Source organism: Primulina huaijiensis, chromosome 1, assembly GCF_012295235.1.
Source record: "Primulina huaijiensis isolate GDHJ02 chromosome 1, ASM1229523v2, whole genome shotgun sequence".
Taxonomy (NCBI): domain Eukaryota; kingdom Viridiplantae; phylum Streptophyta; class Magnoliopsida; order Lamiales; family Gesneriaceae; genus Primulina; species Primulina huaijiensis.
The window spans coordinates 3,432,571-3,452,308 of record NC_133306.1 but is presented as its reverse complement, the minus strand read 5'-3'; the positions used below and the strand labels follow the sequence as shown (position 1 = coordinate 3,452,308).

At 36.0% G+C, this 19,738-nt stretch overlaps 1 protein-coding gene, 2 long non-coding RNA genes and 2 pseudogenes across 5 annotated transcripts; 1 reads left to right on the top strand and 4 right to left on the bottom strand.

Annotated features, from left to right (window-relative positions):
• Nucleotides 1-313: 313 nt before the first annotated feature.
• LOC140977614 (uncharacterized) lies at nucleotides 314-2,854 on the bottom strand. The gene is made up of 2 exons (XR_012175431.1): nucleotides 2,226-2,854; nucleotides 314-772 (listed from the first exon to the last, which is right to left on the bottom strand). It is a non-coding gene; the product is annotated as an uncharacterized lncRNA (long non-coding RNA).
• A 70-nt stretch (nucleotides 2,855-2,924) lies between these two features.
• Nucleotides 2,925-7,098, bottom strand: LOC140977607 (uncharacterized; annotated as a pseudogene).
• A 327-nt stretch (nucleotides 7,099-7,425) lies between these two features.
• On the top strand, nucleotides 7,426-9,340 carry LOC140977601 (uncharacterized). Of its 2 annotated transcripts, XR_012175430.1 has the most exons (3): nucleotides 7,426-8,037; nucleotides 8,397-8,747; nucleotides 8,992-9,340. It is a non-coding gene; the product is annotated as an uncharacterized lncRNA (long non-coding RNA). The 2 variants fall into 2 exon arrangements; XR_012175429.1 differs by having other exon boundaries at nucleotides 7,426-8,747.
• Nucleotides 9,341-9,969: 629 nt separating this feature from the next.
• On the bottom strand, nucleotides 9,970-11,615 carry LOC140977592 (peroxisomal and mitochondrial division factor 2). 2 transcript variants are annotated; one of them, XM_073442354.1, is made up of 2 exons: nucleotides 11,457-11,615; nucleotides 9,970-11,151 (listed from the first exon to the last, which is right to left on the bottom strand). In XM_073442354.1, the coding sequence occupies exon 2, from the start codon at nucleotides 11,141-11,143 to the stop codon at nucleotides 10,259-10,261; it is 885 nt and encodes a 294-aa protein (XP_073298455.1). In that variant the 5' UTR covers nucleotides 11,144-11,151; nucleotides 11,457-11,615; the 3' UTR covers nucleotides 9,970-10,258. The 2 variants fall into 2 exon arrangements, with proteins under 2 accessions (XP_073298455.1, XP_073298451.1); XM_073442350.1 differs by having other exon boundaries at nucleotides 11,260-11,504.
• An 826-nt stretch (nucleotides 11,616-12,441) lies between these two features.
• On the bottom strand, nucleotides 12,442-19,406 carry LOC140977587 (mitogen-activated protein kinase 20-like; annotated as a pseudogene).
• Nucleotides 19,407-19,738: the final 332 nt, after the last annotated feature.

The following is a 19,738-nucleotide window of genomic DNA, read 5'->3' as shown; positions in this document are numbered from 1 at the left end:
ATGCATGGGTTATCTGAAATTTAAATAAAAAATTACTCCACTTAGATATAAAATTTTCAAAAGTGAATTATAGAATAAATTTATCTTGCATCTTCGACTACATAATTTAAAAAGTTATGTAGTATTGAACTCTTGTAAGGAATGCTACGTTTAAGAAAACTTTAAGTACGCCATCGCCAGTTCATTAATTGAGTTAATGGTTTTATTCAATAAATATGAGAAAACTTGCCGAGTTAATTCAATACGCATCAAAAGATGATAAACAAATATCAGAAAACTATTGCGGATTTCATCCTGTATAAAAAAAATATGAGAAAACTAAACACACAGTCTGTTTATTAAAAGATGGAGAGAGACAATATGTGGGATTGTGATTTTAATCTGTGTTACTCTTCATGATCAATAGCATAGAAGGAAATGACAATAGAAATATTTTCACCCCAAACGATAATCATGGCTACCTTAACTGGATGAAAATAGTCATCTTGCATACCTTGTACTGATATAACCAAAACAAGACTTGATGGATACTAAATTTTAAGCAACTGAAGATGCACAACAAATGAAATCGCAGAAAATCTGCAATGCCTCAAAAATAAAACTGCACCTTCGTATCAAACTGTCAATATGTTACAATAGTTCATGTGCTTCGCGGACCAATGGCTTCATTCCCTAAGACTGGCGAACGTCATTCACAAATGAGCCTGCCTAGTCATATGTAAACATCAAACGGTTCCAAACCCTGGAGTAAGCATTCCAGCGATATCGGGACCTAGAAAAGGAGGTTCACAGAGAAGTATGCAACCTTAGTTACAAAGAATATTGGCATGCAAGAATCAAACTTAGCAAGGAAGCCTAAACAAGGAAATCGTGTAGATATTGATCGAGTTGTTTTAACTCGCATGATTCCCACTTCTCTGTGCATTTCTATAACATGACATCACCGTAGGTAGAAATGTGCATGGCAACCAAAATTTTTCAAATAGAAATCAAGATAATAAAATGAGCATGCAAATGCCTGTGATACAAGTTAAGTAAAGAATCTGATGCGAAAGAAAGAAACTTCAGTGTAGTTCCACAAGAATACTCTTAAGATTACAGCAATAACACTTACAGTGTTTTCAATTCCCATGGAAGCCAAATAAATATTTTTAATTGATAATTCTCTCAATCCGAGTTCGTTTATCAACAAATTTCATCTTTGTCATCCAAAATCAAATACATAATGAGATTCATATCTAACTCTTCAAGAACAAAAATGTACAACAAATAAAATGGAAGGCAATAGTAAATGATTCCCTTAGGCTACATAACTCAATTGATTCCCCATCTATCAGATTCTAATAATGAACCGTTATTGTTAAAGAACGGCATGTGGTATCTGTTTTCCCCCTGAGACAGTAGCATTTTCGATTAGCGTTATGAGTTAGTTTGAGGTTCTTTAGGACTAATGCAATATATTAAAACAAACACCGTGCTTTAAAACATAAATAAAAGAGCAAAATCACAGAGAGTGAATTCAAGCGGATGTTATATAAAGCAGCCTCTTTGAACTTAAGGAGACTACCATGGATAACGTATTAGGACAGCATTTCTAACTTCCGAGCACTTGTGACTTCAACCACATCTGATGTTAATAGAATGTCAAAATCTGTTTCCAAACTTTTGCAATATGTGCATATATACTGAAAAACAGGACCATTCTCAACTATTCAAATAACTGCTTGAGCTTATGAGGAAACCAGAACAAAAGCTAAGAATTAAACAAATGGAAACACGCATCCTCCAAGGTTTGACCAAAAAGAAAATGGCAAGAAGGATCCCTTGCCTCGACCCTTGTCGTATGACTTGTATCAAAAAGATGAACAAGAAATTGGCAAGATAATTTTTCCAGGTTTGAAGCGACAATTTTAAATCCATCTCCCACTAAAGAGACTCTGACAAAGAAAACACAAAATACAGATGGCAAAGATATAAAAAAATTCGTCAATATGAATGCTATGAACGTGCGACGGAACACTGCTTCTAAGGTCTGGAAATAAGAGAAAAACTAGCTGAACAAGAAAAGACATGAAAGGAAGGGCCGGTAAAGAAATCATTTAATATGTACCTCAGCAATGCAAAGAATATGTTTGAAGAAACTAACAAGATATCAACGAACCCGTCAAGAATATGAACTAAATCACAAAAAAATCATGAAAAAAAATGCCGAACCTTAGTTTTACCTTTGGGGATGAAAACCCATGTTCCAAGACAAAAAGCACAATCTAATGCTACGGCCATGAGCTGAAATCTTTGTAAATGGCAAAGCTCAAAAAACTACAAATAGTCAAACGGGCGTTTATTTGACTTCCACAGAGAAAAAAGCAAGAAAGGTAAAAAATTTGCAGCGGCAGAAGCATTAAGTAGGAATAGTATCGGTTCCTGAGGATTTTGTTGGCGAGACAGTGTCATTATATTTCCTTTTTCCCCACCACCGATACAGAGACCGAGCCAAACAGTGCTCACACATTCGATACTCGCTCCTATCTGTAATGCAACTGGTATATGTGTTGTGTCATTTTGTGTATAGTTTTTTCGGATTACACGAATCGCGAGGAGGAAGGGAAGGCGAGGGTTCAAAATGTGAACAAATGTAAAGGTTAAAACTGCAGTAAAAAGGGTTCAAATTTTGTCTTAAATAGTGGGCAATGGCATCCCCACTATTTTCTTGTTTTGAACTGTCTTTTTCTTTGCACTTTTGACTCTTAGATGTCATCATCAAATCTGAAACTCTAATTTTTATTTTAAAAAAAATTGTTGGATTCCATTAGTTCGTGAAAATATGCGACATATAGATTTAATATTTCATATATTATTTTTATTATTAACAATAAAATTATAATCGAAATCATTAATTTCAAATACATCTATCCAAATACAAGTTAAAAGAAATCCATTTAATTTATGGAGATAAAATCATCATCGTTAAATAGATGGACTAAACATGCATTTTGTAGCCCCACAGGCAGGCTTGTCCATTTACTTCCTTCATCGTACAGCTCAAGGTCTGAATTTGGGACTTGGCTGATTTCAAGAATCAGTTTTTTTGAAACATTTTAACGTCCATGTTGTAGTGGGAAGTGTCAGATTCCACGACCTCATATGCCTTTGATTTTGTACTTAAAAATTAAATTCTCAACAATTGATGGCGATTACACAGGTATCATGTCCAGTAATATTCCTTCTTGTGGGGCAATTGATGCTCCTCTCCTTCAGATTTTTACAGAAACCACATCAGATTATATCACATGCTGCCTCTGCAAATTCTTGATTTTGCAGAACTTGTAGGGGTCAAACAAAATACTTGGAATCAAATTTAAGACCTTTGTCCTTTTTTCTAAAATAAACTAGAACATTATATACTAAATCATGGATAGGATTTCGAAGGTTTTCTATCGACAAGAAGTGATCAGCAGATAAGTTTTATATGATGGTTTTGACTATAGTTTAAAGTCTCCAAGGTAACCAAGTAATAGGCTTAATTTAGTGCGTGTCTATAGCATTCAAATATGAAATGTCCCAACGCCATATAGACAGAATAAAATAAAAAAACTCACAGGTTCTCCACGTTGAGCAGCTTCCCCGGCTCTTCTGTAACACGTCCCATTAAACTGATTGCCCTCCATGCTCCTGAAAACTAAATATCCCCCAAAACTGGACAAAGACGCTCGGTGCTTGGCTCATGGGATGACATAATAAATGAAGCAAAAGAATAATATAGTTATTTATAACTTTAATTATTGTAGAACTTGAACCAAACACAAGATGATACAAGAATGTAGAGTCTCGTCTTTCGCACCAAACGGTGCATAAAAGACAGCAAGTATCACTAGTATAGCTGAAAATTAAATTCTGGTCAAATCTCACATGTACTTCACTTTCTTAGATGCCCATTATGCTTAGACAAATTTATTAAACTTGTACTTTGATCGATGGATTAGAAATTAATTTCTTGAGTTCTTTGGATTGACAAAATTCAAGTAATTTTAAATTCATTCTACATCAAGTTAAAAAATTTCAAAAAAAATCGGGCTATCGTTTGAAATTCGTTCATCAAATCTTCCTCTAAATCAAATAAATCAATCTAAACGCAAACTAAGGTAATTGTGAAGAAAACAGCCGCAGCCATCAGATTTACCTAGGTAGTTTGTCTCATAAAAATTAAACGTGAACGTATTGATTCACTTGAGCAAAAAAGCAGACTCGCAGCGAAGAAAAGAGATGCAAAAGATATAAACTGATTGTTAGAATCATATCACGCACAGTGCTTTTTTAAGTATCTATGGTTTCAAGTTATGATTATCTTCAACTGCCAAGCAAAAAAAATGCAAAAAAGACAAAATAGAAAAGTCCTACACCAAAGTAAAAGCAGTAGCAGAAAATATATCCTCCAAGATTTGCATCGAGTTCAGCAGCCAAAAGTGAGAGATTGAAGATCAATACCACACATTAAAAAAAACGAAGGAAATTTTCTTCAGCGAGTAAAAACACATTTTTTCGCAAGTAATATGCTCCATCGGAGTAAGAACACTTACAGATGACAGTATCGTTGTATCACAGCATTTTGTCCCTTTTCGAGGTTATCCAGTTTTTAGTTTCATCACAAGAAAGATGTTCGAAGTCCCAATAGTTTTTTCTCAACTGATCAGCCCTTTCACAAAAATCATTCTCAGTAAGATCATGTTCATTAAAGAGAAACCAGGAATATATAAATGAAATGTGTTGTAAATATAAGAAAGGAAACATGCTTCATTCATATCAACCAAGCAAGATCCCCCCTTCACAAAATGTTCTTCTCACCTGGCATTGCACCATCACTGGGAGATAATTATTTCTATTTCATTTATTGTCCTCTTATCTTATACTTCATACAGAAAAAAAACGCCTTTATGGAGAGACACAAAGTAAGAAGGGCCTTTCTAGAATATGAATTGTGGGTTAGTTTGATCCAAAAGATTGGAATAACAATTTACTGGGGCCTACAAACAAGTTATTAAAGATTACTTGTCTGCCCGAAGCTCTTTGGTCTTGCTTCCAAGCATTCTCCACATAGCCTGATGCGTAAGAGAGTATGGTTGTACCAATTCTCTTCTACAACAACCAAAGATTAAGTCCACACTCAGCTATAGTTCCCAGGTCCAACCTGAATTTGAGAACCACTACAACAGAAACCCATTCTTCTGTCTGACTTAATTTATCCACATTATTGACAACCATTTGACTATGTGAAACTTAGATAATAAGAACTCACACGTGATTGTCAATTTAGCACTTAAATACGAATAGCAAGGAAAAGGAAAAACATATTAACAGATTAATTGAACATTTTATCAAGCAATCCATCGCAAGTTCTATAGAATCTATAAAAAAAATCGAAGTAATACTAAATTATGGTGGAGAACTTGAGATTGTAAAATTACTCCAATCTGAAATATATGCCCCAGAACTGTTTGCTTTCCCCCCTGTACAATTGTTATCTATTATGAAAAAGAATGGAAGCATATATATTAGTAAGTGTTAACAAGAAGTGTATATCCAATACATAGCCAGCCAAAACCAGAAACTAAATTCAAGTATCAAACTCCCACTGACCCACAGTATAAAAAATTTTGGTTTTCATCAGACCAAAAACTCAAGATTACATGATATCATAATTCTAATAACAAAACAACACTTCGAGAAAAGAAACAAAATACTAGTGCCGACTTTGTTGCAAAATTTACGACCCAGCAACCAAGTTCCAAAGTGACTCAAAATTCCTCAGCAGTGGAGCCTCAACCATTCAGCATCCCATAAAATAGCCTAAGCAAATTCTGCATCTAAGTTTATCATTCTGTTGAGGAACCTTTCTTTGGTTTCATCCTTCACCTTTGCAGTCCTTTCACTTGTTTTTCCATAATGCTCCCTGTTTTTCTTTCCCTTCTCTCTACCGGACTTCTCTAAACCTGTTAACCTATCTTCCTTTGACTTCCTACCCTCCACCTTCTCTGCTTCAGTCTTTTTCTTGACCCGGTTTGCCCCATTCATCTCATCCAAAATCCGTCCCTTCAAAGTTCCACTCTTGTTCCTTTTATTCCCTATATTTTCTCGAATTGTTGAATGATCATCCTCGATAGCATCTGTCTCTTCATTACCATCAGCACACTTTCGCCCATCAAAATTCCTTCCCTTTTCTTCCGTCCTACAAATGCATCATTATCCTCAGTCCCCACCGGTTCATTCTCATCAATATCACTCTCCATGACATCATCAACATCCATATAATTCAACTCACGAATTCTCCCAGTCTTCTTCTTCTTCCCAATATTACCACCCTTGATCCCACTCATTTCCTTGGACTCAGCCTCATTGTCACTCGATTTCACTAGCTCGGCTCCCTTCTCACTTTTCGCACCCTATATTTTCAACTTCACGTCTGGCAAAGCTTGATAAATCGGCAGCGCCACAGAGTCATAGAACTCCAGGTGCAGACTCCTCGCACCATTCCACTTCTTTGGCACCTTCTCAATATCCCCAACAATCGCATCAAACACAGTATCCACAACTTCATCCTTTTCCATCGACACTTTTACGACCTTCACCGCACATGTCCCGGTCCTCATGTACAGTATCGCACTTCCCAAAGCCCTCTCCAATTGAAACTTCAAATTTTTCTTCCTCAAATCCACCCCCAAAGGCAGCTTATTTTTCTTAAAAAGCTCCTTTACCTATCAACTTGGGTAGCAAGAGAACAACCCTTTTGTCCACCAAGAATAAGTCATAGCTATCACAAAGCTTCCTTTTTGCTTCAAAAGGCTTGTAATTTGCCTTCAGTTTGGAAATCTTAAGAACTTTTGAGATGGGATTATTCTGTGATTTCACGAGTTTTTTAATGCCTTCAGAAGTAGGAGTCCGTGATTGAGCCCTTTCGTCTATGATCAAGCAAATCTGCGACAAAGGGTCCAAGTGGTGGTCAGGAAGCGAGATTTTAAAGGGGTTGGCAAGCGATTTTGACGGGATCAGAAAAGCTGCGGCTTTTGGCTGGCAGATTGCTTGGCTTGGCTTGGCTTTGTGTTTTCATATTGTTAGATAAAATTTCTGACAATCCTCACGTTTCAATTAGTTTTTGTGGATTAGTTAAGTACAAATATCAATTTTAACATAATAATAGACTCTGATTTCACCGTTCAACGTTGGACTGTCTATAATCCTATTGTATTTATTCTTATCGAGTATTGTTAAATTTCATGTAGCAAAATGTATTTATAAAAAATTGATTGATGTTAGCAAATATCTTTGTATAGTAATAATAATAATAATATGATTTTTTAGAATAATTATTATATATATATATATATAATTTTGATATGTTACACAACAATCGTTATATTTACATGAAAGAATCATTTGGATATGATGAAATACAATGTGCAAACTTATCAAATCCTTGGCTTTGCTCGTCCACAATTTGAAGCAAATATACTACAAATCTTTCTGTATACCAACATTAATTACTTCTTGTTGGTAATTACAACTTTTTTAAAAGCTCCACATAGCATCTTCCAGTTCAGTTCAACGAAGAAGCGGCCCGAGAATATGGCGGACTCTGAGAAAAATGGAAGTGTGGATCAATGTGAAGAAGCAGGGGCGGAGGATCCGGTTCGGAATGCGGTGTCCGGGTCTCCGAAGGATTCGATCGTGAAGTATTTGGAGGAGGAATTCAGTGAAGCAGCAAGATCAATGGTGGACAAGCTGGCAGAGTCTTCTTTTGTTCAAGAAGTTGAAAAGTTGGTCAATGTGTTGGATCAACGGGCTGCTCTCAAGAATTTAGGGAGTGATCACAAAGATGAATAGAAACCAGCCTGCACTGGAGGAGAGCACGTTGCAGCTTCAGAAGAAAACGTCAGAGAATCCTCGGAGGAGGCCGCTAAAACGTCGGATGAAACTCAGGTTGTGGTGTCGAAAGAACGAGAAATGGCTTATCTGCATGAAAATCCAAAAGCCACACCCAGTCAGGTATGATGTTGGTTTCATTGTTAACCTCAGTCGAAATTATTAGAAATCGAGCTTTATATCTATCAAGTATTATGTCTTTTGTCACTTCAAATATATTTATGGGTCATGTTACATGTATAATGTGGTACACATTGGGTTACAAAGTGAATCTAAAATGACAAAATTATTTAAATGTATTTCTAAAAGAATTTTTCCAAATAAAATATAATTATAATTGTCATTTCAATTGAATTTTGTAACCCAATTTGTAACTCTTCTTATATTTATTAATGGATATAGTAGCTTGTTAAATATTCAATAAAAAAGAGTTTGGCCGTGGACGCATGATAACCATTTGGTCTCATTGCAACATGGAGCAGCCATTTATTGCTGCAACTGCCGGATCAAGGGCCTCTTGGGTGATTTGCTGCGGGTTGCTGGACTTTCTGAAACCTACAGACCAGTGATTCTATCATTCTAGTTTTGGTATGTTTCCGGTTTTCGACAAACTCAGCCACGCCAAAGGGGCAGTTCTCCCCTCGGTTTGAAATCTACTTCTTGTTCTTACATAAGTGATTTTGATACTATTGGTTTTTGGCAGCCGCAGGACATGGAAGAGAATACAGTGCAACTGCGTGGCGAGGAGCACTATTGAACCAATTGAAGTTTATTGGGCTTGTTTTGAATTTGATTTGTTCATTTGATTGGACGAAGCTTTTGTATTTGTAGAGGTAAGGTTGGGTGTTTTACTTTCTAGTTCTTACTCATGTTAGTGGAGAACTAAACGTGAAACTTTCGGAATGTCTCGCTACATTACACGGAATATGTACTACACCTGTGAGGTAGCATTCCCGTGTCACTTTATATCCGGCAAATGAAACTTTCGGAATGTCTCACTCAAATCAACAAAACTAGTCATTATTATATGATGCATATCTTTGCCTAGACCTTTATTTTCTTGAAGCAAGCATGCAGAACCCAAAGCGCTGCTTGTGAAAAGCTATATTCCACATTCAACAGAAACTGAGGCACAGTGGATCCAGTAAATTAGTACCTTTTTGGTGGAATCCAGACCTCACAAGTTAAAGAAGAGCTTCAAGCATTATCATGCATCTTCTTGTGTCCAGATTTGTTCAGTAAGCCAATCAGCTCATGACAAGCACACATTAAATGACGATGGCTCAAAGCAATGCCAAGTTTGATGCATCACATAAATTCAAGCAGCTTTAACAATGGTGATGACCAGAGCCAACAGACTACCAGTAATCAAAACATACTTCTTCATAGGACTTCACCTAGTTGGCAATGATAAAGAGCGATTGTTTTAACCAAGAGCATGATAAAGAGCAATGGAAGCATTAAAGCATTTTGCCGAAAACTAAAGAGGGGGGAGGGGAATATATTTATCATCTTTCTGTCCATGGTGATACATGAGAACTGGAATTTAAGTATTTCTAGTCCAAATCTACTTTCTTGAATAAGCCCTTTGAGAAAGGAGAGGACACAACCATAACTTCCACTAAAGACAGTGAATAGCAACCTCAAATATTCAAGCACAACTCAGCCAGAAACTATATCATCAACAGCCTAATGAAACTGCCACGAGCAATGTAACATCCACGACACGAAGCCAAAATTTTCAAGGATGGTCGAAAAACAGATCATAAATTGGTGGAATCCCCTATGGCATTTCACCTGGGTCACTAATGTTACAGATAAATGAAGCTGGAGATCATAAAAGCATATAGAAAGACCCAGATGAAATTATTAAAGAAGCACACATGCTCATATCTTAAAGCATAAAATTGAGAAGCCCACATAATACACATAACATCAAAGATTCTAAGTACTCGTACCCTCAGAACCTGCACAGACATAATTGGTTGAATCAATAAAAGAAACAGAATACAAACTGATAATCATAAACAAGGGTCTACAAAAACTATATGATCATGCATCAATCAAGGTAAGCCTCAAAGTTGGCTCGACAAGAGTCAAAAACTTACCAAGTTATTGCATATAATATTCTCAATACCAGCAGTTTTCTGAGAAAAAAACATATTTTTTCAGCAGTAATCCACAATAACCGACCATCAAGCTGAGATCACCAAACTTCACATTAAAGAAATCAAAGTCACAACCGTGAGGAAAAAAAAACAGCACTAATCAAAACAGATATTTTGTCTTGCGAACAAAATATTCTTCAACCACTACTATTATGCAAAGTTACGCATGCAAGCCGTCATTTTCTTGAAGCATGAATGTAGCACGCAACCCCCAACACAACGATGGCGGAAAAGGTTGAGCCTGCCACTAGCAACCAATCTTTTTGGCTTGAATCACCAAAAAATCCATTCTTTCCACCCCGAACTGCACCATCGCCTTCAATACCACCATTCACACCATCTACAGCTGTTCTTTCCTTCACTTGATACGCATGAATCATCTTCTCTTTCTCATCCAAAAAACTCTCAAGAACACTGATTTTCACTTTCATTTTCTCAACGGTCTTCTCCAGATCATTCTTCAACTTCTCCAAATTCTTGCTACTTCCCACCATTGTCTCCAACTCCTCAGCCCTCTTATTAAAATCACATATTTCCCTTTCTTTCCCCTCCAACTCATTCCTTACACTGCTCTCCACTCCCTCCAAATTCTCAACTTTATATACCAGCAAATTTATTTCCATCTCGATTGCTTCCAACTTAACATCCTTTTCCTCCTCCCTCTGTTTGATCCCCGCCATTTCACTCTTCATATCTGACAACTCGGCAGTCGTCTCCTGCAAATCGCTCATGGTGAATACCAAATCATGCTGCAGCCTTGACACATCAGTTTCCAACTCTGCAGCTCTAGCAACCACGGCTCCTAAAGCGTTATTTTCTGTTTCGACTTTGTTGACCTGTTTTTTGAACTCGTCATTCTCATTGCTTAACACCTTGACGGAGTCCTCCAACTCCTCAATCTGCCGCTTATACTCCTCCTGTTGCTGCTTGATTTTATCATTTTCTTGTTCAAGATCACTGAACTTCAGAGTAAGTCCTGAAATTTCAGCGGAATTATCACCAGCGATTTCCACTTCACTATGACCAGATAATCCTCCACTGACGGTCGTCTTATCTGCCATTTCTTACCCTACAAAAGAACAGAAAACGTCGATCGTATTAATAAATAAGAAAACCATTTCTAATTCGAGAAAAAGGACAAAAAGAAACTAAGTTCCATATATTCACAGTCCCCTACAATTATAAGCACAAAGTGACCAAAACCGGGTCTTCTTCAACTGAGTTTGCACAACCAGTGAACCTCCACTCCTTCTCCCCTCGCAGCCAAACCGATTGTCCCAGACCCCATAAATTGAAAATTCAAAGTGGAACAAAAAGTTTTTTCAAATTATCATTACTATGTATATTGTGGGCTCAAAATCAAATAGGACTCACCGTCGTGGGCGTAGAGGATTGACGCGATTTAGGGTTGAATTTTCTTCTAAAAATAACTGTAAGTCGTGTGCTTTTAGAAATGTGATGCACCAAGTGTGGAGCCCACATTTATTCTTTGAATGAAAGCGGACCATTTGTCGAAAAGTAAGTCAATCCGACCAATATTTACGATGAAAAGTAATATTTTTTAATGGATTATCCAAATAAGAAATCCGTCTCACAAAATACGATCAGTGAGATAGTCTCACGTAAGTTTTTGACCTTGTTGTTGAAATGCTGGCTCAAAAATCTAAGCCGGATTGAAGCTTTGGATTTTTATTTTTATTTTTACAAATAAGGATCGGAGTTCTAATACAAGGAAGGCACTTGCCATTTCCAAAAAATAAAAATAGTAAGGCACTTGCAAATGCAATCTTATTTTGGTATACTTTTGGGAATACTTTTAAATTTAAATTTGATCACACATTTTGAATCCATATGAGTAATTCTCTATGTATCTCAGTATCATTAAATCCTTTGAATCTTTCGTATACTAATGATCTAAGAATTACTCAACATGTACAAAATTGACACGTGAGAGTCTCACGGGAGTTTTTGTGTTTATTTTATTACAACGCATACAATTTTTTGAAAATGCAATCTGTTTTTGGATTTCAGCAAGTTGGTTAAGTGTTTACTTTTTCATTGTCAACGTGAGCGAATCTCGAATACTTTTATTTCAGATTTCGGCTTATTGCTGTCCAAGAATGATCCTCATGTGTGTGTAATAAGGCCGCATTATAAATTTTCTTTATTCTTTTTTTAGTACAATAATTTTGAATGCTTATAATTGTCATGTTTTGAAGGGAATTTGCTGGCAGTTTACACAAAACATCGTTAAAGAAAATTTCTTCCTCCCCAGAAAGGCAAAAATAAAATAAAATAAAATAAAATGCAAGAAGAAAAATAAATCGAAAAAACATCTTATCTATGATAAATCAATACCACTAGGATAAAAATACGAAGGAAACAAAAGTTATGGAATCACAAGATGTTATATAACATAACATCAAACTGGGCAAAAAATAAATTTGAGGCTGTAATTGTTGCTATCTGATTATCTCTAGAAAGCATAATTATCACAACTCCATCCATAACTAAAGAGCAACTGAACTGTCTTATCTTTGAGGAAACTAAGTTGTATTTCTGTACATCATGCACAACTAACAATCCCAATGTACACAAACCATCCTCTAAAAACAGAGGAGATCCATCCTACGAGAAAGTTCTTCCTCAGGACAAATACCCAGTCTGCTCAAACGACAACGAGCCTTTCATGAGTACATCCTTGCCATACCATGCTGAATCCCACCAACTTTTCTGTGGGCAGACATATTTGTAGCTGCTGCTGCTGCACCGAGCAAACTGTATTGACCTTTCGACTGTAGCAGATTTGTGTCGATCATGACAGCTCTATCCTCAACATGGTCCACCTTAGTCACCCCTGCTCGAGCAATATAATATGGATTGCTATCTATGTTTAAAGCTATATCGGCAGCTAACTTGGAGGCAATACTGCAGTTTGGTATTTGTTTGTTGTGTGGCGATGGTACTTCTCTCTCAGTCTTGGCTGCCGATCTTTCTGGCATTCCTGTACCATGTCTATGGTAATAGTAAGTTAACGGAGGAGGTTGGGTGGGAAGGATTGTACTTCTAACTAGATTTCTAGGATCGTAGGTATCTTTGATGGCACTCCCTCTCTCGCAGGGCAAAACAGGGCCGGTAACTTTCCCAGGTTTAGCTAAGAACCGAAAAATTTCAGAAGCAGCAGTTAATACTTGATACTACTGATAAAACAAGAACGTCTCCATCAGAACAAAACAATCGGTACATTTACAAACCAAAAATACCTTGTATGATTCTTTGTTGCGGTTGTATGGATCTTAATGAACCACTATGAAGCCCGTCAAGCTCTCTAGAGTTCCAGCTACATAACTCTTCACCATTTCGTCTATCTACTGCATTTGCTATGATCAATGGTTCTTTAGGAGGTATTGTATTCGAATGTACAATAGTAGACCTGCATCATCAAAGAATTGATCAGCACAACCTTACAAAAGGTCACTTAAAAGACCAATTATGATTGCAAATAGATACTGTAATACAATAGGCACTAGTTGGTTCTATGGAAGTAAAATGAGCTGTAGAGATCTACTCATGTTATGTTGGTGACACTTTGACACACAAGAGGGTCTAACTGGTCAGAGAATTGCACCAAGTTCCATGATGTGGGAGAAAACTATACTTATGCTCGATCCAGTGGATTCATTCAGTTCAAGAATCCCAAGTCCGGTTATATAATCATGTCTAACTATAATTATCCTGTCTAACATATGGAAAGCACCAGAAGAGATCCCACCACAAAACAAATTAAAGGACTACAATAAATATAACTATATAAGCAACATATTAAGGACTGTTTACAGATAATTATTTGAGATGAAACTTATTCATTCCTCCCTGAATGAAAGCTCAAGAATTAGTAAAATCAACAGCAATCAATAAAAGAAACCAGTTTAAAAAAAAATCTGAATAGAAGGCAACCAGCAGCAAATTACCAGGATACGCACATGAAGGACCCTTTTCAATGATTTTATCTCAACACAAAAAATCAGTGCCAAAAAGGCCAAGTTCTGCATATACCTAGGAAGAGAAACATGCTTTCTGTCAAGTGGAATCACCTGTCCACTTATACCACCATTTTCTTCCAGATGAGCAAATTGCTTTTTAAATTGGTCGACAGCACTACATAAAAGGTTAATGTTCCAGGATCAGTAATATCTACAGCAAAGAGAGATGCAATATAGAGGAGAGTTACCACCTAGGATAGAGAAAATTAGTTCTCTCAATTCTGTTAATGTAATCCTTCAGCAGCTGAGGATGGTACTCTAGTATCTCACGGAAAATTAACTCTCGAACATCCTCCTTTGTCACCCTTCGCCTCTCAAAGTCAAATTCCATCTTTGAAATTGGCGGGCAAGATGGTTCTCTCTCAACTTTGGCCAACCCCTGAAAATAAGGATCACCTAGTGCCTGAAAATGGAAAAAAAAACAAATAAATAAATAAATGTAAAAACACAAATATCAATAAAACGAAATCATATATCAAAAGAGAGAGTAATAATATCTCAAAACCCTGATAGAAACCATTAGTATCATTGTAGATAGAGGAATGGCCAAGAATGAAGGACGGGTATGATCAAATGAAACTCCAAGGTACTGGTTTGACAAGGTTTTTCTATAACTATTTCATATAAGGTCCACCCACCCAACCCAGATATGATTTACAAAGCCACTAATTCTCTCATCTGTTATTTCTGCACAGAACTTATCATCCCCTCCCTTATCTGTACTCACATTTCTTTTTCTTTGTACTTTCGATAATCTTTATTTCAGCAAGGCAGCAAAAAGCATTCCCCAGAAGTTGAATTATACAAAGATGGAATCAAGTGATTGACAGAGCACCTCAATGAAGCTAGCAACCAAATTCTAAATTCTCTCTTCGAAATTTTCTAAAGGAATGAAAACAAGGTCCATCATTTCTTCTAGCTTCATATACACTAGATGATGCCTTACAACCTTTTGTCTCCAGAAAATCACTACTCATTATACAGTAAAATTTAACAGAAAATTTGTAGCACCCATATGTTTTTATCTTCTTGCGTTCTATAATTTCATAAGTTGAAGAAAAACAGTGGTAGTTAGTGTTTGGAGACATTAAAACACTTCAGTTTTCAAAATAAACTAATTTAGATAACAGGTGGTTGACTGAATAATACTCTGGTCGGATAGTCAATTCAATTGTTTCTTGGCCAATTATCAAACTTTTACTAAATTTAAATTTTGCGGTCACTGAAATTCCATGGTTTCAAAAGCATACCAAACAAAGAGCACCGAGCATGGAAGGTCTAGAATTTAAAAGTATCCAAGATGATTGAAGATTATAAAAAAATTTACCATGTAAAATATATTTCTTTTTAACTGGAATCACGGGAAGTGGTCTAGAACAAGTGTACTTTTGTTTTTGAAGTTACCAAACAGGGCTCCTAAATTTCAAAGGACTTCAAACGGAAAAAATAATCCTTAAGAAAGAACCAAGGCCATATCAAACCTCTTCAGCAGTTGGACGGTCCTTGGGATCAAAATGGCCAAAGGATCAGCATTTGGAAATTTCTGCGCAAAGGAAACAGGTTGCTTCTTCCTCATGCTTGTAAGATATCTCCTAGCCTTTTCATTACGCACCTTAAACAGGAAACAAGATTTTAAAACAATGAACAGGTTGGATCAATGATGCTTACTCAAACACCCGTAATACTAATGACACTGTACAGGTTTCACTGTTGCATACTCGAGAAATGGTATCCATTGAAGGTGTGCCGAGAAGATCAGTTATCAGATCAAGTTGGTGAACAACATTCTTTCCAGGAAAAAGGGGCTTCCCAGTCAAAACTTCAGCAAAAATGCAGCCAATACTCCATATGTCAATAGCAGGAGTATACTGATACAAACAGAAACCTTGATATATCAGCACTCGTTAATGTGGAAATGCAAATGCCATAAAGCATCAATAAATAACAATACCGAGCGTATAAATGTGCAACATGTATGAGAACTAACTACTGAATTGAGGGTGTACCTAACATTAGAATACCAAAACCACTTAAAATTCATATTTACATATTCGTTCGGTTGTTCCCATCTATCTGACTACTGTCAGTCAACTGTATGTGAACATAGGACCCTCGATTTTGAATATACAATACTATGAAAAGGTCACAACTTGTTAAATAATTATCAACACATCAACCTAGCCTTTTTCAGGAACTCAAAACATGTTTTTATGGGCTACCAAAATGAGGTAAATTCAGTTTTATCAGAGAAAACTAAAATAGGTTGACATGGAAAAGCGAGAACACACACTTAGGGAGGGAGCGTTTGATACGTAGATAGGATACGTAAAGGATATCTGATATAAGAGATAAATAGATGATAAATAAACAGTGTAAACGAAACGCACCCGTAATGAAAAATAACAGTATGAGAAAAATAAGTCAAATCCCGAAAAAGTATGCACAGGATTTTGACTAAAATATTACCACCAGGTAGCAGGAAAAAGCGTAGAATTATACCTTAGAGAAAAATGAGCCACACAACTCTGGAGCCCTATACCATCTTGTAGCAACATAATCCTGTTATTAATGCCATCAAACTTTTGAATAAAAGAAGCAAGCAAACTGAATTGAGGGTAATGAACAAGAAAGGTAAAGACTTTATTTGCATACCGTCCAAAATATTGTCGTAGGAGTGTCACTAAATGCAACTCTTGCCAATCCAAAATCGCATATTTTGAGTTTACAATTTGCGTTTGCCAGAATATTTTTCGGTTTTAAATCTCGATGATAAACATTGGCTGCAGGCAAAAACCTTGAACATCAAGTATCTTCACAAACTCGTATACACAAATAGTCAGCCTTAATCACATATTGTATAACAAGACTTCCAAACGGTACCAACATCAGTCTTAACTTACAGGCATCATCTCTCTATAGAAAACCAATTTTTTACTGACAATTACCCTGGTCATGGTAGAATCTCATGACCATGCAGAACTGGCGGATGAGCACTGACATGGAATCAGGCTGCCTTGCCATCTCCAATTATTTTCAACAAGAGAACACATAGAATAAGGAAAAGTAGCATAAGTAATTACCTGTATGGATGTATTTAAGGGCACGATGCAATTGGTAAAGGAAAAACTGATAATGTTCCCTTGTCAAATCATCATTAGCCTTAATGACTTGATGTAGATCAGATTCCATTAGCTCAAAAACAACATATATATCTTTGAATTCTCTTCTGGAAGGTGGAAGCATAATGTGTTTAATTTCAACAATGTCAGGGTGTTGAAGAAGCCTTAGAAGCTTTATCTCTCGAAGAATTCGGGCAGCATCAGAAATGTGTTCAAAAATGTCACGTATTTTCTTTATTGCCACTTTTTCACCAGTATGAGTGTCGACTGCAGAGCAAACAACGCCATAGCTTCCTTTCCCTATGACCTCCTGAATTTTGTACCTGCTTGCATCACCATGTTCTGAAAAGAAATCCATTTCTGTTGAACTCTGTTACATAGAACAAGAACATTCAGTTTTAAATATTGAAATCAGCAGTTTATGTTGAACATCACAGAAAAAGGAACAAATGCTCCTTTATATGCAATGCAAATAACAGATTCGTTACATATGCTCCTTCTATTTGCAGAGCAACGCGCTACATAAGCACATATGATAGTTGACAAGTAACAGACATTTTTCCAAAAAATGCAACGTGATTAAAAACTGGTCAGGAATCACAAAGAACACTTACAATATTAGTCAAAATTAATGTTTCACCCCTTATTCTCTGAAAATTGAAAAATAATATGTAAGTGGCGTGTGTGCCAAGGAATCTTGCGAAGAGGTTGGCTAGAACAAAAAAGTCCATTTATAAATTTACCAGTAGAAATGCATAAAAAGTGACAAAAACTAAATACAATAGCACACCAACCAATTTGATTCCATGAAAGGGATTAAAAATTCTTGTGTGAATTACCCCAATCAAGTTTAAGTCAAAAAAGAGCATTAGAAGGCTCCAATTTACAGCAAACCTGGCTACCAAATCAGATTAATAAAAGTATAATAATCCGAGTGGATCCAAAAACATCTCTTTCCTAATCTTCAATAGGCATTGCACAAAAACTCTAGCTGAAAAAATTATAGATAAAAATTACTGGTTTTCTCCGTTTTGAAAGTTAAAACTAAGGTAAGACCAACATATAAAGTTGCAATAAATAAGCCCTCTCACAGGAATCAGCTACAAACGAGATTTATGAGATCAAACTAGTATACTCAAATTGTCAAAAACATAATATGCAGCATGAAGCTCAAAGATCTACACCTCGGTAAACACTACAGATTTCAACAGGAGATTTTAATCAACCAAAGTAATTAAATAACTTGGATCCAAAGAAGAAACAGAAGGAAAAAGCGACGAGTGAAATTTAACCACCCACTTCATGCCCAAAAAACATGTATTTATGATGAGGTGTAAAGTACATAAAAAACATACCGGAAGATATAAATAGGAAGAGAATAGATGCATTCAGTTATTGATTTTCTTAAGAATTTCCAATGCAAAACATTAATTTGAAATATAGTTGCAAATATCTGAAGAACAAAATATCATATACATCACTTCTCCATCATCATCCTAACCTATAAAGTGTTAACCAAAACAACCAATTATCCAGCCAAAATATACTATATTACACGGTACCTTTCCACCTAATTCACTTTAAACATCACGCCATAAATAGCTCAATTATAGCTACGCAGCAATATGTAAAATTTCCTGCAATCAAACTCAATTTTGTAATTTAACTGTATAATAAAATGAAAACAATCTAAACAAACAAGAACAGTCAAATCTCGAACTCAAGAACGCGCACAAATTACATGCACATAAAACCCGAACCCAAAACACAAAATCAATTTTTTTTTTCAGATTCAATATTTCTGTCGAAGTTGAATAGAAAATTTCAGAATAAACCGCTCACTTTCTTTCGGTGTTCCGGCTGCATTCTGAAAGAATTTCAAAACCCACAAAAGATATTCGCAGACACCCAATTCTACAACGAATTCCAGAAGAAAACCCAATCGCATTCCCCGAAAGATCTCAAAAATAACTCAGCCACATTTCCCCCACCGACCGCGGCTCCGAATGGCAAACGATAAGTCCCATCTCGTACGCTTCGAATTATTGGTAGAGCCGAGAAGAAAGCGATCCTTCATACAACGCAATCCTACCACTCCTTTCTCACCCACAATCATAGAACAACACCGCCAACCATCAAACAGATTAATAGCTGTGTTCTAAAAAGCGAGAATCTTGAAGCTCCGTAAAAATGTCCCGTTTCCGAGAAAGCGGAAAAAACGGTCTAAAGTTTGATCGAATTAAACATAATTAAAATCTTTAATTGAGCATGTTAAAGTACCATTAATCGTATTTATTTATTTTTTTAATTTTTTAATTTTGAAAGTATGTCATTTTATTTTAAAATAATAAATTAAGTTTATAATTTAGATGTTTATTTTTTAATTTTAATTATGATTAAACGTGTCTGATAATGATTTGACATATATTTAACATTTTTAATGTGGTCTAGTTGTAAAAAAATAAAGATTGTAATTTTTATATTTTTATGATTT